This window comes from Molothrus ater, chromosome 1 (assembly GCF_012460135.2).
Source record: "Molothrus ater isolate BHLD 08-10-18 breed brown headed cowbird chromosome 1, BPBGC_Mater_1.1, whole genome shotgun sequence".
NCBI lineage: Eukaryota > Metazoa > Chordata > Aves > Passeriformes > Icteridae > Molothrus > Molothrus ater.
In genome coordinates, this window is record NC_050478.2 from 63,216,404 (window position 1) to 63,236,176 (window position 19,773).

Genomic DNA, 19,773 nt, shown 5'->3' on the forward strand with positions numbered 1-19,773 from the left:
AACAAAAAATTAAGGCAGAGCTGGGAATCTGAAATTCAAGATGAAGTTGCCTCCAAATTAATCCATCTTGGAAGAGTGTCTGGGTATGGTTCAAACCACTTTGATGTACTGACTTCTTAAGGGGTGAGTTGATACAAGATTTTTCATCAGGCAGTTCACACTAAATAATTGACAGCTCTGAGGGCCTGTGCATGTGTTCTGCTAGCAGGAAGGATGGGTCCTGCTTCTGAGAAATTGGTCAGGGGGTCAGAAATGTTGGTGACACAAAGAAATGGGTACTGATGGAATAACATGAAGGTAGTGACAGCAATGGCTTTCTGTCTGGTGCTGAAAAGGAACAGTAAGCTCACCTCAGTTACACCACTGGAACTCCAAAGAGGCCACACAGCACAGAAACTTGCCAGTGACTGGAATCTTGCAGCCAGTAATTTCAAATGATATGTGAAATGTAGTTCAGAGAAGCTGTGATTTATTTCAGTAGATCCCATACCTTAGAATCCTGTATTTTATCACTGAGCCCATACACAAGACTGGTCTTTGTAGACATTTGTGATAACTGCTATAAATGTTGTGTTCAAATGGGACCAGACCCTGCTGTTTGGTACCACGAATCTCCTCCTCTTCATTCCTGAGGGAGCTGCGAACACAGAATAACACCCAGCTCAGACTTACTCACTTTTAGCTTGGTGTGGTTTTCCTGTTTATAATTCTCTCAGTTTGTTAGAAAAAACATATTCTTCTCCTTTCTCTAAGAATTGTATTTGTTATATGTTCTAGAAATAAAGAGCCACTGTTGCATCCTGCATTGTTTTTAACTGGGAGTTTGCTGGTGAATGAAGGAGACCAAATTCTTAAAATAAACTGAATTCAGAAGTGTAGAGCTAAAGGCAGAGCATTTCAAGAAACAATTAGAACCCATTTTGAAAATGCAAAGACATAAAAATAAACAAAGCAGCCAGCCTAAATTGGCTTTGATCCCCTATGCTCCAGCATTGCTTTTTGATCTCTGGCTTTTCAGTGAGGTAGAAGAAAGTTTTTATCAAAAAATATTCTATCATTTAGGCACTGTAATAACCTGCAATCTACAAGCTTTCAGGACTCAGAGAGGTTAGGTAACCACCTTTTGTTCAGTTCCTCATTCTCTATCGTTTTGATTCTAAGCACCTAAGACAGAATGTCACAGAAATCTATGGGTTGGTTTCTATTTGAGCTGATTTAAACAATGCAAAGTGCTTCAAATGTGTTTATTATTATATTTAAAGATCTCCATAATGAGCAGGAGTATATCAGTGATTTACATATCTTCTATTACCATCATCCACACTAATAAAGAACTCCAAAATCATCTCCATCTCTTGTCAAAAGTGTTTTGTTTTCACATGTTCCATATAAAATTTGTCAATGATTTGTAAAATGCAAATGAACTGTGGCCAGGTAGATGGATTTATCTTACTATAATATTATGACAGTTTACTCAATAATTTTATTGTGTGAATTGCAAAGATTGCTGCTGCTGTGGAAACACAGCAGAAGGCTGAAGAATGCACGAAGGCAGTCAGCACTTGTGGAAGGTAAAGATATGATGCTTTGTATTGCTGCTGTAGTCTTAAGGGGAGAAAAAAGGATGATCTAAAAAATCCCCCAAAGACTCATTAAGAAGGATTCTATTTGCACATTAGTGTATTGTGCTAAATTTACTTACTAATTTTGATGTCAACAGTGACCAGTAATAATGAAAAGCTTATGCAACACCAGTGAATTTAGTAAAACAAAAAGACAAATAAAAAAAAACATTTTAAGGCGTTAGATTACACCAAACTGTAATTACTAATTCAAGATTACACAAGACTGTAATTAACAGTTCAGTGTTACAAACACTATCAAAAGGCAACTGATGACACATTTACAGTATACACAAATACCATTGCTAGCAAAGTTTTGATACCGTATGTTTTTTTTCTTTTTGCTAGTGGTTCAAATGACTTAGGTAAACTGTATGCCAGTAGGGAAATCCAGCCAGGTTAATGCTGTCTACTGTGTCCCAGTTCAAGACAGGTTTTACCATGCTGTTTAAATTCATCTCTGTCTAAAAATAAATTTCCTTGACAATAGATTGTGCTAAGACCCCATGTCTCACAGCAGCACAGACTTGAATATTTTCCTGACTTAGAGCCACAAGGACACCATCTTCATTTTAAACCCCTTATGAGTGTGGCAAATAAGAATTCAGAGTCACCTCACTAACAGGAATCTTATAAGGTAACCACCACTTCTCTCCAAAACAAATCCAATAAAAGGAGGTCAGTTTTATTCACGTGTACTTAGGCCCTATGGAGAGACTAATGTGAAGACTCAGGGCTGATCTGGTTCTGTAAAATTGTGAATTCCCTGCCTTTTATGGACCTTCTAATTGTATTTTAGAAAGATGGCAAGGGATACCAGTCTTAGCAGGAAGTGATTGATTATATCAAATTAGAAGCATAAGAGGAGCTCATCAAAGTAAAGACAGCTGGAGGGAAATAGCAGGATTACCTAATGTAGTAGACTGTGCAAACCCCAAATTCAAATAAGTACTCCACAGGAAGTGCTAACCTGGACACCTTTGCAGATTCTGCTGTGGGCCTTCAATACTGCTGACCAATCAGGGCACCATTTGCCTGAGGGAAGTGGCAGGGTATGTGGACCTATTTAGCAAACTAACTTAGAAAGATAAAAAACCTCAGTGCCTCACAGGGACCATCCTCGATGCAGGAGGACTCACCCATGAAGACTCACAGGACTCAAATCTGTCTCCATGAAGACCCAAATCTGTCTGTACCTCCTTTCCATTTCTCTTTGCAGTTTCAGGGTGAGCTGGTTGGACAGCATAGGCTCAAGGATCCCCATTAGCACTGAGGTTCAGCTCTTATCTGCTGGATTGGATGAGGAAGGAGGAATACCTGTGTCAGATGGATCCCATGAGACTGCAGTGGGAAGCTTTCAGAGAAGATCATGCTGTTACAGTGCTGCCCTCACTGATTTACTGCCTCAGCTTGTACAGTAAAAGTCTCTGATCCTATATTGCATCACTTTGCAATGCAGCATTTGTACATGTGTGTTGCTGCATCATGCTGCAGCTTTTGAGCTTCCTGTTTTCCAACACTTCTGGCTCAGGGATGGCCCCATTCTGGTGAGCAATGATGTAGCTTCAGCCAATCATCCTGGTATCCATTGAGTTGCAGCCGCCTGGTACAGGTGGGGAGGCAGACATCAGAGATGTCCAGGCTGGGAAACCTTCTTAGGTCATCATGCTACAACAGCAGGTCCCCTCAGCAAATCTAAATTAACTCTCTGCTGCCTGCTCTAAGATACTTTCCTGAGTGTTGGATTTCTCATTTTACCATTCATGCACCCCCTGGTTTATGATAACTGGAAGTTTACACAAGACCAGTTTGTTGAGATTCCTTTTCCAGCACCATGGAAGTTTCAGGTAGGAGCAGGACTCACCTGTGTGGCAGGCAGAGCTTCCCTTGCACATGCTGCTGGGATCTAACAAGCTGCTCTGGGAACACACTTTGCCATTCTTCATCTTCATTCTTCACCCTTTGCTGCTGCAGCTGCAAGATGCATTTCTTTGACTGTGTCACCTTTAACATGATGACAATCATATATGTTTATGTTTTTAAAGCATGCCGGTGGGTTTTTACAGTAATCCACTAGATGTAGGAGGCATCCTACACACTCATTGCCCTACCCACAGAAAAGGAAGGAGAAAACCCCATCAGTGACTTCAGTAACATCAGGCCCTTCACATACAGGCACATCTTGGTGTGGTGCTGTGCCTGAGGATAGATGGAGTGTACAGCTTTTCACACCTGAGGAAGCTGTATGGCCCTCCCTTGGTTTGGGGTGCACTCTTGATACATCATTTTAAATTTTTGTTCTCTCTCTCTGTTAGCCTGCAGCATCCCCAGAAAAACTTCACACTGTAAAAGAGCTCAGATAGATCACTGGTCCTACCTCTGTCTGTGCTCTTTGAACATGAGCTATTACCTCTGGTTTGCAATTAAGATGCTGTAATGGGACCATCAGCAGGAGCTTCTGGTACACTGAGCTACCGAAGGTTTTGTCAGCTTGAAGAATTTAAAGGTGAAGTCGTACAGCAAAGCAACTGGAAAATAAAAACACTCATGAAAATCTCTTTCAACAGTCATGTGTTAAGAAAACCATGTAAAGCTGAAAGAAGAAATTACATACCTGAAGTATTTTTAACTTGCTATTTGCTATATGCAGCATATAAATTGTTAACTGGAAAGGATTTAAAATATATTAATGGCACTGCTTTGATCTGCTGTATTCCCTATTGTCTAGCCCTTCTGGTATTTGATGGTGGAAATACAGGAGTTACTTGTGAGTTGCCTGGAGCTAAATTACCTACTCAAATTTTTTGCACAAACACATTGGTGGTTGGGATATCTGGGTGCAGGGAAAAACAGTCAATGCCATTGTAAAGTCTGAGCACTATTGTCTGTGCTAAAAGAATAGATCCATGGATCAAGAAGAGTTTCACTCACATCAAGAATATAAAAGAGGCAAATATATTGCCATTCTTTGAATATATCAACACACCTACCCTCGCTGTGTCCTCTAATGTTTGAGACTCTGCATTGTGGCTTTAGATTACTTTTGAAATGCAATTTTCACATTCTTGTTTGTTTTGACTGATATCTTAAAACAATATAAAGTGCTTGCCAGAAACAATCCTTCTCTGTCAGACAAAGGCACCAAAGTAAACATTCCTTGACTTATGCTTGGCAGCTGTTGAAGTAAACCCATGTCAATAGGAAATTTCTTTTACTACAGTTTTACTGAAACAATTGGTTATTAAATGAATCCTAGGTGATTCAGAGGCATGCAACTCCTACAGCGTATTTTTTATAGTAGATTTTTCCCTTTATGCTTTTACCTTCACCTTGGATTTTTCCTTTACCATAACAAATATGAAATTTTTCAATCATTCAGAGACACAATCATAGCAGGAGCAATGGGTAGTCCTGCATCTGCCTTCAAGTATAATAGGGGAACCACAGAGAGCTGCAGAGAGCTGACCAGTCACTAATTCCCTGCTCCTACCCAATCCTCTTTGAAAAATATAAACATATCTGTCTTTTCCCTTCTTCCTGATATTTCTTATATCCTTCCTAAATTTTTGAAGAGGACCACTGATAGGTCTGAGACAGCTTTAGCAGGATCTTTAGCCTAGGAAAAACTCATCTAACATGACTGACTGGAGAGCTTCTGAGCTAACCAGTGATGGTCTCACTTTTTCTTGCCCAATTTAACCTGTCACTGGTATTAATTTTACGAGCCATTTGCTCACAGACAAATTTTCCTTAAGGACTGATGCATAAAGAGTCTTTACAGTAGGCTTTTCAGTTCAGGATGGGGTTGAGTTTTCATTAGCCTCCACCTCCCGGTTTCACCTCCCCACCATATGGCCTTCCCTACTCATTACACATCACTGTCTGTGGTGTTGTGAGGTCCCAGGAAGAAGTGAGAGATGAGAATTTGACTCCAAGATCTCAGAACGCCGATATGATAGGATATGATATATGAAAACTATACTAAAGAAAGAAATGAAACAGAAGGCTAGAAAAGAATGATAATGAAAGCTCATGACTGACCCCTCAGAGTCAGACACAGCTGATGGTGATTGGTCGTTAATTATGAACAATTCACATGGAACCAATCAAAGATGCACCTGTTTGTAAACAACCTCCAGACCACATTCCAAAGCAATCAGATAATTATTGTTTACATTTCATTTCTGAGGCTTCTCAGCTTCTCAGGAGAAAAATCCTGGCAAAAGGATTCTTCAGAAAATATCATGGTGACAACTGTCCCCTCTGGGGGCCCCTAGTACTGCTCCCCCACTTCCCTTTGCTTCCCCACAGATGCTGCCTTATGCTTTCCAAGTAGCAAAGTGCTGGAGTACAGCATCCACCTTATCCTGTTTATTCTTCTGGGTTTGGAAACCACCACTGACCAACATGCAAAGAGGTCTGAGGGAGTTTTTTTTAAAATCTGAGGGTGTGCTCACAAGGAAGAGCAGCACATGTGGCACAGGCTGCTGGGACAGTCACCTGCAGAGATTACATGGGACATACACCTTACTCTTCTCACTTTATGATGTCCAAAAGAACCTGAAGCCTCCATATGTGTCAAAATTGCAAAGATTTTTTTCTCTCCAAGAATAATAATTCTCATTTCAGATAAATTCACTCCCATCCAGCAGCGAGGCAGGCAGGCAATACTGAGAATGAAATGCACTCTCTTGTTAACAGGAACACAGGGCTTCTTCTCTTGCTGCCCTGTAAAGATACCCACAAGGCTCTTCCTCCCAATTCCCCTTTTGAAGCCCACTCAGTTTGCTCTGTAGGGTTTCCCAGAGAAGTCTGGCACCACATGGTTCAGCTGTATCTCCTTGGTCAAGGAGACAGCTGTGATTCACATTTCAGACAAGCAGGCACAGCTGGCAGGTAACATCCTTCAAGAAGCATCTCTAAATTGTTCAAGGTCTGGGTGTCACAGTCCTTCCAGCCCTCTCCACAAGGTGATGTTGAGGTGCACTCCCCTGCTTCTGGGACTAAGAGTCCCAGGTCAAAACACCAGCCAAATTGATCATCAGATAATTCTCCTTTCAAACAATGTATCAATGGTAAGAGGGACAGGTTTGCATCCCTTTGCGGTGCATAAGCAGCTACTGATATTTTCTGTGTTTGAGGAGGGAGAGAGCTGACTTTTAGCCTTAACGTATAAAGAATATTGGTCTAAGCTTCATTTATTTTCCTCTTTGGAGGTTCCAGCAATGCTGGCTAAGTGCTAAAAGTTCAGTCTGGATATCTACCAGTGCCGCCTATTTTCCCAATTTATTTTTTATGCTGCTTTTATGAGTACTGTTCAGTAAAGAAACAAAGAACTTGCAAGTGAAGATCACATTCTCTCTCATTTGTTTACATACTGCACTTGATTTCCTAAACCTATGCATAAAGTTTTGTTAGGACAAACAAGGAGAAATAGATGAAATTCTGAGGTGGTAAAAAAGAAGTTGAAAAGAAACTTCATGTTAGAATTTACCATGGAACAAAACAACTGCCTACATTTTAATCTGAGCTTTTATTTGTACACTAGAAAGAGGGGTAGACAGTACACATCTATCACCGAAGCGGTGTCGGGGACAGACAAAGGTGATACAGAGACTCTATCATCAGAAAGGATGAAAAAGGCACTTTATTATTAGAAATCTAGAGTTCTTATAGATACAATGGTGGACCTAAGACCTGATTGGCCTTTAGGAACCTTCTCTCACCTATTGGTCAAGAAGGGACAGCTCCTTCTTGTAAACATCTTTGACAAACAGAGATTGCCTGCCAGGGGCAGAGATTGAGATAATAATCATTTTAATTCTTTCTCTGAGCTTTATCACAGCTTCTCACAGTTTCCCAGGAAAATCCTCTGTTCAGAGGATATGTGATTACCACACACATCCACCTTTTTCCAAGGATGGGTTGCTTTCAGCTCAGAGAGGGTTTGGCCTACAATCCAGGGTTCAGAGATCTGCAAGCTTAGAGGCTCATGAGATCTGGATATCAGAAAGCTGATCAGTTCTGGGCCATCCAAGCTTAACAGAGAAGAAGGAAGCAAAGCATGGCAGGGAATGTTTTGTAATTTAAAAAATAAAGAAGCACTGCATGAGTTTTATATCTAGCCATCACTAAACCAAAGTCTCATCCATTCAAAATGCAAATTACACCAGTGGCCACATACTGGCAAATGTGAATAAATCTTCCTATTCTACCCACTTCTACAGGATCACATACCGCACCTCTGTGAGTTACATTCTTTTGTGTTCTGGCTGCACCTGAAGCCAGCAGAATTACACAACACTCTTACTCCTTGCAGTCCTGCTAAAAGAAGGAATAATTCATGCCAGGGGAGAGTGTGTTGGCTGAGCAGCTCCATTTTCCTGCGCACATGTGTGCAAATCCCATCCGTGTCCCTGAGACCGTGCTCCACCGACACCTCTCTGATGGCGCCGGGGACAACCCAGCCTGCAGCTGGCTGCCCCCAAAAGCAGCAAACACTTGTGGACTCAGGCTTTAGAGGTGCCTGCACTAAGGATTTTCAGGCAAGAACATCCTTCTCTAAACCAGGAATCAGCCCTGTGTTTTTAATAACCAGTTGATAAGGCCAGAAAATGTAGGACTCCAATGCAAAATGCATGCTGCAAACTACTTGCTGGCTGCTACCTGGAATGCTCCCTTGTACATGCTGTCATTTTATTTTAAAAATACATGGTTGAGTGATCATCCAGAAATTTGTCTAACTTTAATTCAGTTTTCTTGCAGTCTTCCTTTGCACAAAACACTTTACATACTTGTGCAGTAAACAAAAAATATTTGTCTATTTGTTTAAAACACTGTGAAATACTATCACATACTCCCCCTTAGTCTATTTTTAAACTGTTCCAATGAATACCAGGAATAAAATCTGAAAGTCCTTCAAAACCAGACATTAAGAAATACACTTGTCATGACAAATCTTTACTGAAAAATTAAAGTTTTATTGAGTGAAACAATTGGTTTTTCAGATAGGAATGGTTATATTTTTGCCAGTTGCTTCCATGTCATAGTTTCCTGTCTGCAAGATTATGGTAGATTTCATTGTTCCACTCATGAAATAAATACAAACAAAAAGAAGTTCCCACACTATGACTTTTCCTCATAAATCTAAAAAAGACAGTTATAGAAGGCAAAGTTACAGCAGCCAAACTCCTCTCATAAAACTCATGTTACATTTGGTAAGCCTCAACTTGATCTGGAATTTAAAACCTATGGATTTTTTTGTGGCAAAGTAAAAAGTAAAGCAATAAATGATTAAAACTTCCATTTTTCAAGTTTGTTGGATTGAGAATTTCATTCTACAATGTGTCCATAATTCACTGGAGCATACACACACATTCTGCACATTCTACCTCTCTTTGTGCATTATTTCTGCAATCTTTTGTAGAAGATCTACAGCTGTTTGCCCTTTCCACCCAAGCCCTATTGTGTGAGCAAGCCTTTTCCTCCATTTTCTTTTTTTTAAAATCCCTTTCCCCTGCCAGCATTTTCAGCCCCTACTTGTGAAACTTCATTAACAATCTGCATGATTCATGCAGCCTCACTGACCTGGTTTTATTATTGTGTTTAATTACTAAAACAAACAAAAATGTCGTTAGAGATTTGCAGCTGACCCTGGAAGTGCCCCAAAAAGTTTCTGCCTCATAATTTCATTCTTTGCTGAAAGAAAATAAGCTCTATCTAGTTTTAATGCAATAATAATGCTTCCTTAGAGTCACTCAGTTTTTCTAACTAAAAGATGGGACACTGATGTAAAGAGCATCAGCATGAAGACCCCCAGGGGCTGCAAGGAGCCTTCTGTGAGGCCCAGGACAGCAAAATGCTGAGGTCCCTGCTTATATCTGGTAGGACTTCTGAAGGAAAAGACCTCAAACCTTTGCCCTACTAGGCAATATGAAGAACCCAGTGCAATGAGCTTACTGTCTAAAGAGCATCATTACTAGTAATTTTATCTGAGAGCATCTCCTTTTCTTGGAATGAAGAAAGAAGGACACAAGAAAGGCCACAGGGTTTAAGGAAATAAAAGATTCAGTAAAAGGTGTTTAAAAGAAAAACTTATTCTTGCAATAAAAAAGGCTCTAGGCTGTAGTTTGGGATGGCTGCAGCAAGTGGATGAGGTAGATGCCACCACTATGGCAGGGAGAGATGATGAGTGGCTGCTCAGTCCAGCAACGTCAGGCCATGTGCTTAATAGAGCTAAAATCCATACAGTCTATGCCAAGATTAAATTAAATATTCTCTGGAATCTACTGTCTCCTGCACCCATGTGAACCAGACAATTTTAACAGGGATATCAGAATGTACAGGATAAACACACGTTAGTGAACTTATCAATGCATATCCATATAACATATAAACTAACAATAATCAAATGTAACTGATGTGCTGTCAGGACCAATAAAAATGACAAAGTCATTTCCATGGCTGTAGGAGTACAGGTACTTTATGTGGTCACATGGCTTATCAACAAATGGCACTAACTATAATCTATTTCTAAATGATTCATCCCACCTCAAAGTAAAAAAGAGGAAGCAGTAGAAAAGGTTCAGGCAAGTGCAGTGGCTGATGGTGAACATGGAAAGCCTGCTGCCTAAGGAGAGCTCAAACAGTCTGGACAAAAGGCAGCTGCAGAGAAGTATGAGGGATAAAACCCTGATGTTAACATCTCCAAGGACAGAGGAAGTTCTGAGGAGTGTAGAGGAAACAATGTGCCATCATACCTCAGAACTGCTTTCCTTATTGGAATAAGTAGGGCAGAAGTATCTCAGGGGTTTTTAAGACAAGCAGACCTTTTCCACCAAGTATAGAATTAAATTGTGGGACCCTATGCTGTGGGAATTTATAGGTGCCAAGTGGGCACCTATAAGTGGGTTAAACACAACATTTAAAGGAATCCAAAGAAGTCCATAGGCAAGGATGAAACCCACAGGCACAACCTCCATCTCAAGAGATCTCCAAACTGAGGATTGCCATATATTAGGAGGTATATGAGGAGCTCTACATTGATGTGGGCTCTTCAAATACCTTTTTTATGTGCATCCACTACAGCTCTGAGGTTAGAGAGACCCAGCAGACCTCCCACCTGGCCCAGGGTCAGCATAAAGCATAGCACTGCTTTTTTGAAGTAAGTAGCTTTTGAATGCAAAACCACATAAAATCTAGCTGTCCACCTAGGGTTTCCTTAGTCACACTGCTCCTTCTTGTCCTTTGAGTGAGGCAGAGGATTATCTAATATGTTGTAATTAAATCAGAAATGCAGTTACTGTTGTCAAAACATGAGTCATTTTTTCATGCACAGATCTGACTCCAGTGACACAGTTGCAAAGGCATCTTTTCAAACTCTGGATTCATTTTTTCTTCTGAGCTAAGTTGTCAGCAAAAACTGCTTTGCAGTGAGTGGCAATCAATCCAGCCTTGTCTCTCAACAAGTTAAAGAGTTTTGACATAGTGTGATTCTCATCTTAGAGGTTTTCTTATGAAAAGAAAATTCAAATGCTTTTTGAAAGCGTACTTTTAATAAAATCATCCACTTTTAGAGAGAAAAGCTCTATGCAAAGAAGTAGGCTCTTTGCCTCAGCACCTCTTGAAATTTCAGTAATATTGCCATGCATGCACTTGGAAGATGCATTTCTTCAGTTTCGCTTGACATTCTTGACATTTTTCACTCCCTAATACAAAAAGCAGTGTCAGCCAGGATTTGCCAGGAAATATACCCACTGGTATATGGTACACCATCTCAGTGAAGTATTAGCTGCTCAGCTACTGCTTGCTTATATCTTTTGTTACTTGAATAACAAGGATTATGAATTATTCAGCTACAGTATGAAATGGATAAATACGATACATTTCCAAGATTTCATAAAAGTTAAAAATAGTGGGCACAGAAGAAAGGGACTACATTATGCAGAAGAAAAAAAATGGGATCAGTATGAAGCAAGTATTTCCTAACAAAGAAGCCTATTAAATGGCTGAGAAGTCCCTTGTGGGAAGAGGTGGAGGCCTCATCACTTTAGATATTTAAAACCAGACTAGACAAAGCATTCATCTCTACAGGGGCGAAGGAAATGGATAAAATTACTTATTAGGCTTCTTCCTATCCATCTCTGATTTCTACAATTTAATACATTTTTTAAAATGCAAACCACATTTGGATAGCAAAAGGCAGAAAAACAAAAAAACGTTTTCTAGTTGTAGTGCTGCCCAGCACAATGAAACTTGATTTAAAATTAAATTTATGCTAGCAATTCAGACTGCAAGATGACTTCTCTTTGTTTAAGGTCTAACACTGAAAGCTTTGCTACTGTCACACATGTCTCTACAAAGATGATTTACTGTCCCCAGACTGGGGATTTATTCTTTGTGCCAGAACTCTCTGTGAACTGTGATGTTTCAACTTTGACAGAGGTTGTTGATGCAAAAGAAGAATGGTGCTTTACAGAAATGTAGTGGAGTATGGGGTCTGTGCTTAAGGTCTGGCAGACTTATCAACTCCCTCAGGAATCTCCAGCACTAAATATTTACTGATGTCACTCAAAGGATAACATCTAGTCTGCTAGTATGAAAGTAAAAAGACTCTCAGTCTCTTTCTATCACTTTGAATATCTTAAAATTATTTCAAAATTCTCAGTTCTTCTTCCCCACATTTTTTCTTTTTCTCTCTTTTGCTTTCTTTTGGTTTTTTTTAAATCCTTGAAGGCACTACTCTGTTTAAAATAAAGTGCACTGTCTTGCTTTGTAGAAATAAATATGAGAAATGAAAAAAACGCCAACCCTGAGAAACCTTAGGATAGTCAAAATGTTTAAAAGTGTAACACTGAGAATCTTTCACTCTGCCTGCCATCCATGCAGGAAGATGAAATCATGATGTAAAACTCCTGTGCAAGAAATCAAGATGCACAGCTGAAGTCAACTGTCCCAGAGGTAATGCAGGGGTGGGTATTGAGCCATGCTTGGGACAGTTCAGGTGCTCAGGCTTGGGACAGCCTCTCAGTAATTTTGAACCAGCCAAGACAAAGCCCCATGTTTTCCTTGCTTTGACATCAAAACTGTTTCAACAGCATGCTGCTGTTTACCCTCTGCACCCTGTTCACTCTTGCATCCTGGCAGCAATTTGCCGTATTTTCAGTATTAGCCTTGCCCTGCTGGACTGGGCTGCAAACTCAGCGTGGTAGAAAAGATTGCTTTATTACAAAATACTATTTATCCACAGTTCATGTAGACTTGTTTCATGAGAGGGGGCAGAAAAGTAAGAGGAATAGTGAGTTGAATCTACCACTAGAACTGGTTAAAATTAAGAAAAAAACCGGCCCTGTACCCAATAACAAGGAGCTCCCTCGAAAACAACATCTACCTTCTTGTGAACCTCCTCAGTTCCTCTTCCTCAGGTTAAAGTGTAGCCACTTAGGTGGAAAGCTGTGTTTTCCTGTTCTGTGCTTGTCTATCTGGCTGTGTGCTGCTGGACTCCACAGAACCAGAGAATTCTCTGAGTTGGAAGGGACCCACAAGGATCACGGAGTCCAACTTTCAAGCGAATGGTCCATACAGGGATCAAAGCCTTGACCTTGGTGTTATCAGCATCATGCTCTGACCAACTTATCAGTACCTTCAGGTAATCAAGTCTGTTTGGAAGGGTCTATTTTTGGGTACATTGTTAAATACTGGCAATCCTGAAATTTGCCAATAATGTTATCAGGATAAGAGTTTTATATTAGCATATACAAGTATCATATTATCATATACAATTTTGTGGGCCTATAATCAATATAGCAGGACCTACCAAAGCTCACAATGCGGCTAAATCAGAGACATCAGCCCTTACTTTGGCCAGTCCTGTAGCTTTAAATAGTTAACATAACAGTGGGAGTATGCCCAAATCTAAGGATCCATCTAAATTAGAATGAAGTTCAATGCTTTGCCATTTGGAAAGTAAATGCACTCAACTGTAATAACAGCAGGAGTTAATTTAATTACCAAAGGAATTTTAAACCCCAGAAGGGTCAGTATGGAAAGCATTAAACTGTTTGCAGCAGCTCTACCCCAAAATATTTATCCACAACAGCCCCTTTGTCCCAAGCATAGACTAACCTCCCCTCTCTGTTTTGCTCAGCTTCTCAGTCAGCCCAACCCAGCCCCACTTCCTATGTAAGAGCCCACAAGACTCTGTTAACCCACACTCTGTTAATTGCCCTTTCGGCTCTGGGCTCAAGCCACACCTGCAAAGCTTCATCCTTCACCTTCATCCTGCTCACAGGATGGCCCAGCCCAGCACATCCTTCCTAAGCTGTGCCCAGCAGCTGCTCCTGCATCATCCTGCCCCAGCCCTCAGGGGATACCACAATATCATACTGTACATGGGCAGCTGGAGAGGATAGAATCTGCATCCACAGGATAAGCAGGAATTAAAAACAATACAAAAATATCTCATTTGGTCTAAATTAATCCTGGAGTAATGAATTTCTAGCACTTTGTACTTGGTTGAGTCATGTCTGGGCATAGCAGGAATAAATCCCACTGAAAGGAAATTGCCTTGGTGTGCAGGCAGTATTTTACAACCTCAGGAGCCATTACTTTCCAAGGAGAGAAAAACAGTCAGAGAAAAGGAAGGAAAACCAGGCAGAGAAGTAAGCCAGTCTTGATTTTAGCCCCATTTACATTGATTTCAGCACAGTTATTCCACTGCAGAGGACACAAGTTCTTTCAGTTCAAAGTCTAAAGGATGGTAGAGAATAAAAATAAGGAAAGAGTAATATCTGAAGTTCTTTTAGTCTCAGTCATACAGCAAAAATTCTTCTCCACAAATAATTGAGATTTATCTCCTAGCAATTCTCAATGGCCATATTGTAAGTCATATAGGTATTTTATGACCCCAAAGTTGCAATAGCATTCTCTGGCTGAGTGGCAGCATAGCTGTACAATCAATATGCTTTTGCACACTAGCATCTTTGAGTGGGTTAGAAATGCCACTCAGCACAGCCTGAAATAACAGCATAAATTTAACGGGCTGGCAGTCTGAAAAGTAGAGAAGTATAACAACGGGTGTATTAATTTGTGCTGTGATGTGTAACTGATACCACTGTAATTTTGCTACACTTAGGCTCTATTTTAAAATAGAGTACAGGTGCTGGAGCTAAGATAATCAGTTGAAAAGCAAAAGGAAAAGACAACAGGTAGCACTGTAGAGCATGTTGTGCAGAGGTAATTCACATATATCACACATTTGCAAAACCTATATCCTCTATTAGCCCTTTATTAGAGACACTATATTCAGACAAATTGAACAAATCCTAAAACATATAAATCCCTAACACTACAAATACATCTTTCCAAAAGTCATGAAGTTCTATAAAACCACATAGGTTTCTATTTTTCTTTCTTTTTGACATGATTGTTGTTGGATACTTAAAATTTATGAGTTCATAGATGAGTCAAACCTTGACTGGAGATGATTCCTCTTCTAACTACATGTGCTTTACCACAAAAATTAAAAACAACTACTTAGGAACAGCATTTTCTAGGAATTCTGAAAATATTTTAGGTATAATTATTGTCATTACAGAAAAGTCTGAAACATTTCCTTTAATCATTCAATACATAGCTCCATAACTCCATACACTTGAAAACTATGATTTGGCTGTAAGTTTTCTTCTCACATACGTGTCTATATGTACATACACACACATATATACGCACAATTAGAAAATGAGGGTCAAGAAAAGCAGGACCTTTACATTTCCACATTTTCTCTGTTTGCAATAGGAATAAAACTGCAGATACCACCTGTGCCATCTACAAAAATTGAACCAGCTTAACTTCAAATCCTCTTGACAGGCTCTGCTTTTCCCACTGTCATTTTTTTCATTCTTACCAAAGTTCATTTGCTCTAAGAGTATATTGTTAGGCCATACATTCAATTTTCATGCAACAAACCCCTCTCCCTTTTACACTCACTGCCCTGGTATGACTAAGTCTTGTGCCAGACCCAAAAACCAGGCTTGCACTGCTCAACTCCACTCTGCTGTGCACAAGAAAACCAGTTTGCAGCTGCGGTGTTGCTAGACCTAGTTATACACATAAACATTAAATATTACTTATTTTTGTGTTCTTCCAGTAGTTCAAAAAATATCCTAAACCATGCAAAATATAAGCAAGCCTTACAGGGCCTGGTTCTATTTGTGGAATGGTAAAGTATCAGTAATTCCTCTGAGCTCCACTAATGGAGACATGCTAATTGCCACATCTAGATTGCCATCAACTCACAGTGGTGACAGGGGGAGTTCAGAGTATTAAAACATTTTGAAGGACTATGCCTTAAACAAAAATCTTCCCAAAGTCACATTATCTCCTTACAGTGCTCATTCTGTGAACTCAGAACAAAAACAAACAAACAAACTGACAAACCCAAAAAAACAACCAAACAAAGCCCTAGTTAACCATTTCAGATTTTTTTCCTCAAATTTGTATTACTGACTGGAGATCTGTTTTCTAATGGTTGGGAATAAAAGTCTGTCTTGAGAGCTCAAGTCACATAAGCCAAATTCTTCAGCACAGCTACCACAGAGTACATGTGCATGAGGTTGGTCATCCATAAGAAAGGACTGGTGGCTTGGAAATATCACTGGTGGTGGTGGAAATGCTGGGAGGGAGGGTAAGCATAACAGAACATAGCTAGAGAAATCTGCAGAGCTCTGAACCCTCAAAGGGAAGCCTAAGGTGTGTACACTGAAATAAGTGCATCTGGAGAAAAGCAAGCATGTGGCTGGGTCCCCAGAAGTACTCATTAGTGTAGGGGGATATAGTATGAAGTTGGTATAGAATGTAATCTTATCCCCCAAAGAGTTGCAGCTGAACCAATTACAAAAGATTAGGAACAGGCCTGATCTTAACAGGCCACACCTGTAGCCAATAAGAACAAGTGGTATAAAAGAGTGGATTGGTGGGCTCAGGAGTTAGATAGCTACTGCAAGGACCAAGAACAGTCAGTGCTTAGAGGAACTGCTTACAGAAACATTGAGTAGGTACAAAACTCTGAGGATATGGAATCTTTGCACTATAGTGATAATAGAACTCTTGATAAATAAGATAACACGTTAGCAGGAATATTTCACAGTGAGCTGCAACTGTATGACAAGGAAAAATGGGCTTCTCTTTGGGGAAAGTGTTCTGGAGACAAGTTTTTAACATTAAAAAAAAAAATTGGCCTCCCACAAGTATTTTTGCTGTAGCAAGAACTAAAAAAAACTGGTAGTTTTATTCTTCATAGAATATTAATTGAGTGATTTAATTTGCTATAAATGATGATCGATTATAAATAACAGATATTTCAGAGCATGAGATGCTTTTGGTGAGGAGATGCAGTACTTGCATCTGGAAGGTGTCTGCTACAGTAATTTCTTCTTGGGTGAATCCTACAGCATGAACTGACTTGATCAGTCCAATACAAAGCAAAGTCCTACTCATTTGAACAGTGGTGGCAGCAGCAGGCACCTAGTTTGGTGATTTGGCTTTATCCCTTTCTAAAATTCAGCCCTTCAAAATCAACATGCAATTTTTATTTCCAGTTCTTAGCTCAAAAAATGCTTGAAGTGAGGAGTGTCAAATTCAGTTGGAAAAAAGGGACGATGTAACTGCTTCCATTTAGTGGGATGGACAATAAGAATAAATAAGAATACAAAGAATACAAAACCAGGATAAATCAACTATGCTACACATCTGGTAATACACCTTTTTTTACTGTATTTGTTATCAAGATGACATGCATTCTAGAACTTCATGGCAAACACACTGGCAAAAGCCATAAATCATGAGAATAACAAGGCTCGAAGGAACAAGGCTTACAAAGACAACCCCAAGGGTGACTTTCTTGGATACCAGTAAATAAATCCCTAAAGGCAAGGAGCTAAAGTACAGCAGCCCTAGCAACCACACTAGCACCCGAATTGAGGTCTGGAAGAGCAAAGATGTGCAGTTCCACACTGTCCAGTTGTGGGACACAGTTGCAACAGAGTCAAAACTTGTAGGCCTGTAAAATTCCACCACGGGGGTTGAGTTCAGAGTCTGGGGACTTTCTCTTTGTACTTCCATGATTGTTATAACCAGGCAATTAGAAGAGGTGTGAGAAGGGCTAACCAGAGATGCCAGCCTTTTGGGAGTCAACAGCAGTTCTGTTGGGTTGTCTGGTAGGCACTTCTTTCCCTTTCCCCCACAAGCTAAATTCAGAAGGATGTTGTTGTCATCAGGAAGACTACTGACCTCATCATCCGGCAGGCACGTTTCAAACCTGCAGAACGGGCACACTATGACTCCTTGTGGGGAATCACCAAAGTCTATGATCTTGCAAAGGCATTTGGCACACACTCTGTGACAGCACTCCAGCACTTTTGGCTTTCTCTGCCGCAGGTTATAGCGGTTGTAACAGATCTTGCACTCGAGCTCATCTGAGCTCTGGGTGTCCACAGACTCCTCTGGTAGCTGAGTGGTCATTTCTTCAGGTGGTTTTCAGGCTTGTGGAAAGAGAAGTCAAGGGATGAAGAGGTCACTCAGTCTTATCTTAGAACATCTTCCTATCACCCATCTCAAACAGAAAAAGAGGAGATGATGTCATTGAACAGCATCAGTAGACATCATCCATTTTCAGCTTCTGCTAGGGATTGTACACTGCATGTCCTTTACTCTGAGCCAGGCGTCCATCTGAAAAAGCCAAAGGGGAATTTTTGTTGAAAGCAAAGGCAAAAACAGAAAAGGGAAGGGGAAAAGCAAAGGGAAGGGGAGAGAGGAAAACGGAGAGGGAAATCTTTAGCAAATGAAATACACAAGTTCTACTTTTTACAAGCTCAGCTTCCTTTGCTAAAACTACCTCTAAGGTAGCTTTTTTCTGTGGCATATGAGGCCTATATAACAGTCATGATGATGAAACTTAGCATCATACTGAACGGCTTTATTTCAGAGTTGAAGCTCTGAGTGGTTTAGCCCATGAAGTTCTCAGCAGAAGCTGCAATCTAATCTGATGGTCACTGATCTGTGACCATTTATTTAAACTCTGGTTTCCCAAGGAAATGAGACTTGACACCTGGAGCTTTTGGTCTTTCCTGGTAACTTGTGAACCTGCTGTCCAATTTCAAACAAATCAGCAGAAGGGCCACAGTACTGAGGATAATTAAGTTGCTAAAAAGAAATGAGCACTGGCAATTGGGTAGAGGAGAGATATTTACAGTAAGCACCATTTATCCTGGGCAATGGGTGGTCAGCACACCCCAACCTCTGCTCTGAATGGGCAGCATGCTGCTTGTAGCTCAGCCAGAGAGGAGGGCAACCAGGGGGAAGCTGGTGATACTCTGGGGAAATAAAAAGTTTGGGGTAGTGGAACGGGTATGAAAGAGGTCCAGGGTTATTGCAAAGAGTTATGTGGGGACCTAGGTCAAATCTAGATTAGGCTTTTTTAATTTTTCTGTTTGTGGAGCAGCCCATTTATTTTCTCCACCCAGCTACTGGACATACAATTACAATAATAAGTGTTCTTTAGCTTGCAACAAGTGTCTCCTCCAACACGTGGCTGCTGGATAAAGGCTAATGTGTCTTCCAAGGGCATTCACCAGATGCTCTGGTTTTCAAGAGTGTCATGGCTGTGACAGCTGTTTGACACCTCAGCTAAGGAGAGGTCTGTGGCATGCTTGCACTGCTGCACTGCCATTCTGTGCAGCAGTTTTGCCACCAGACACATCTGCCTCACTTAAACAAACGTCATATTTTCTAACATGACTTCAGGAAACAGTGCATGTATCACAAACAAGGCATTAACCTGGAGTATGTGCTCTGGGGATTAATAATCACCAGCATTTACAAAACCAGTCTTATCTGCCAGAAGACAAAAACTTCATCCAGATTCTGGCACATGCTTGCTCAAAGAAACGAAGGCAGAACTGCATTTTGCAGGTTTTTGTGACAATGTTCACAGGGGTTTTTGGATGAGGGAAGAGACGAGGATCTGACTCCATGTTTCAGAAGGCTTGATTTATTATTTTATGATATATATTACATTAAAACTATACTAAAAGAATAGAAGAAAGGATTTCCTCAGAAGGCCAGCTAAGAATAGAATAGGGAGGAATGATAACAA

The 19,773-nt window shown here is 40.3% G+C and overlaps 1 protein-coding gene across 1 annotated transcript in view; it reads right to left on the bottom strand.

Annotated features, from left to right (window-relative positions):
- Window positions 1-8,581: 8,581 nt before the first annotated feature.
- Window positions 8,582-19,773, bottom strand: part of RNF182 (ring finger protein 182) — a 36,085-nt gene continuing 24,893 nt past the window's right edge. The window contains exon 3 of the mRNA XM_036378874.2: window positions 8,582-18,347. Within this exon, the coding sequence (XP_036234767.1) occupies window positions 17,403-18,140 (738 nt within the window). The 5' untranslated portion in view covers window positions 18,141-18,347 and the 3' untranslated portion in view covers window positions 8,582-17,402. The remainder of the gene's footprint in view (window positions 18,348-19,773) is intronic.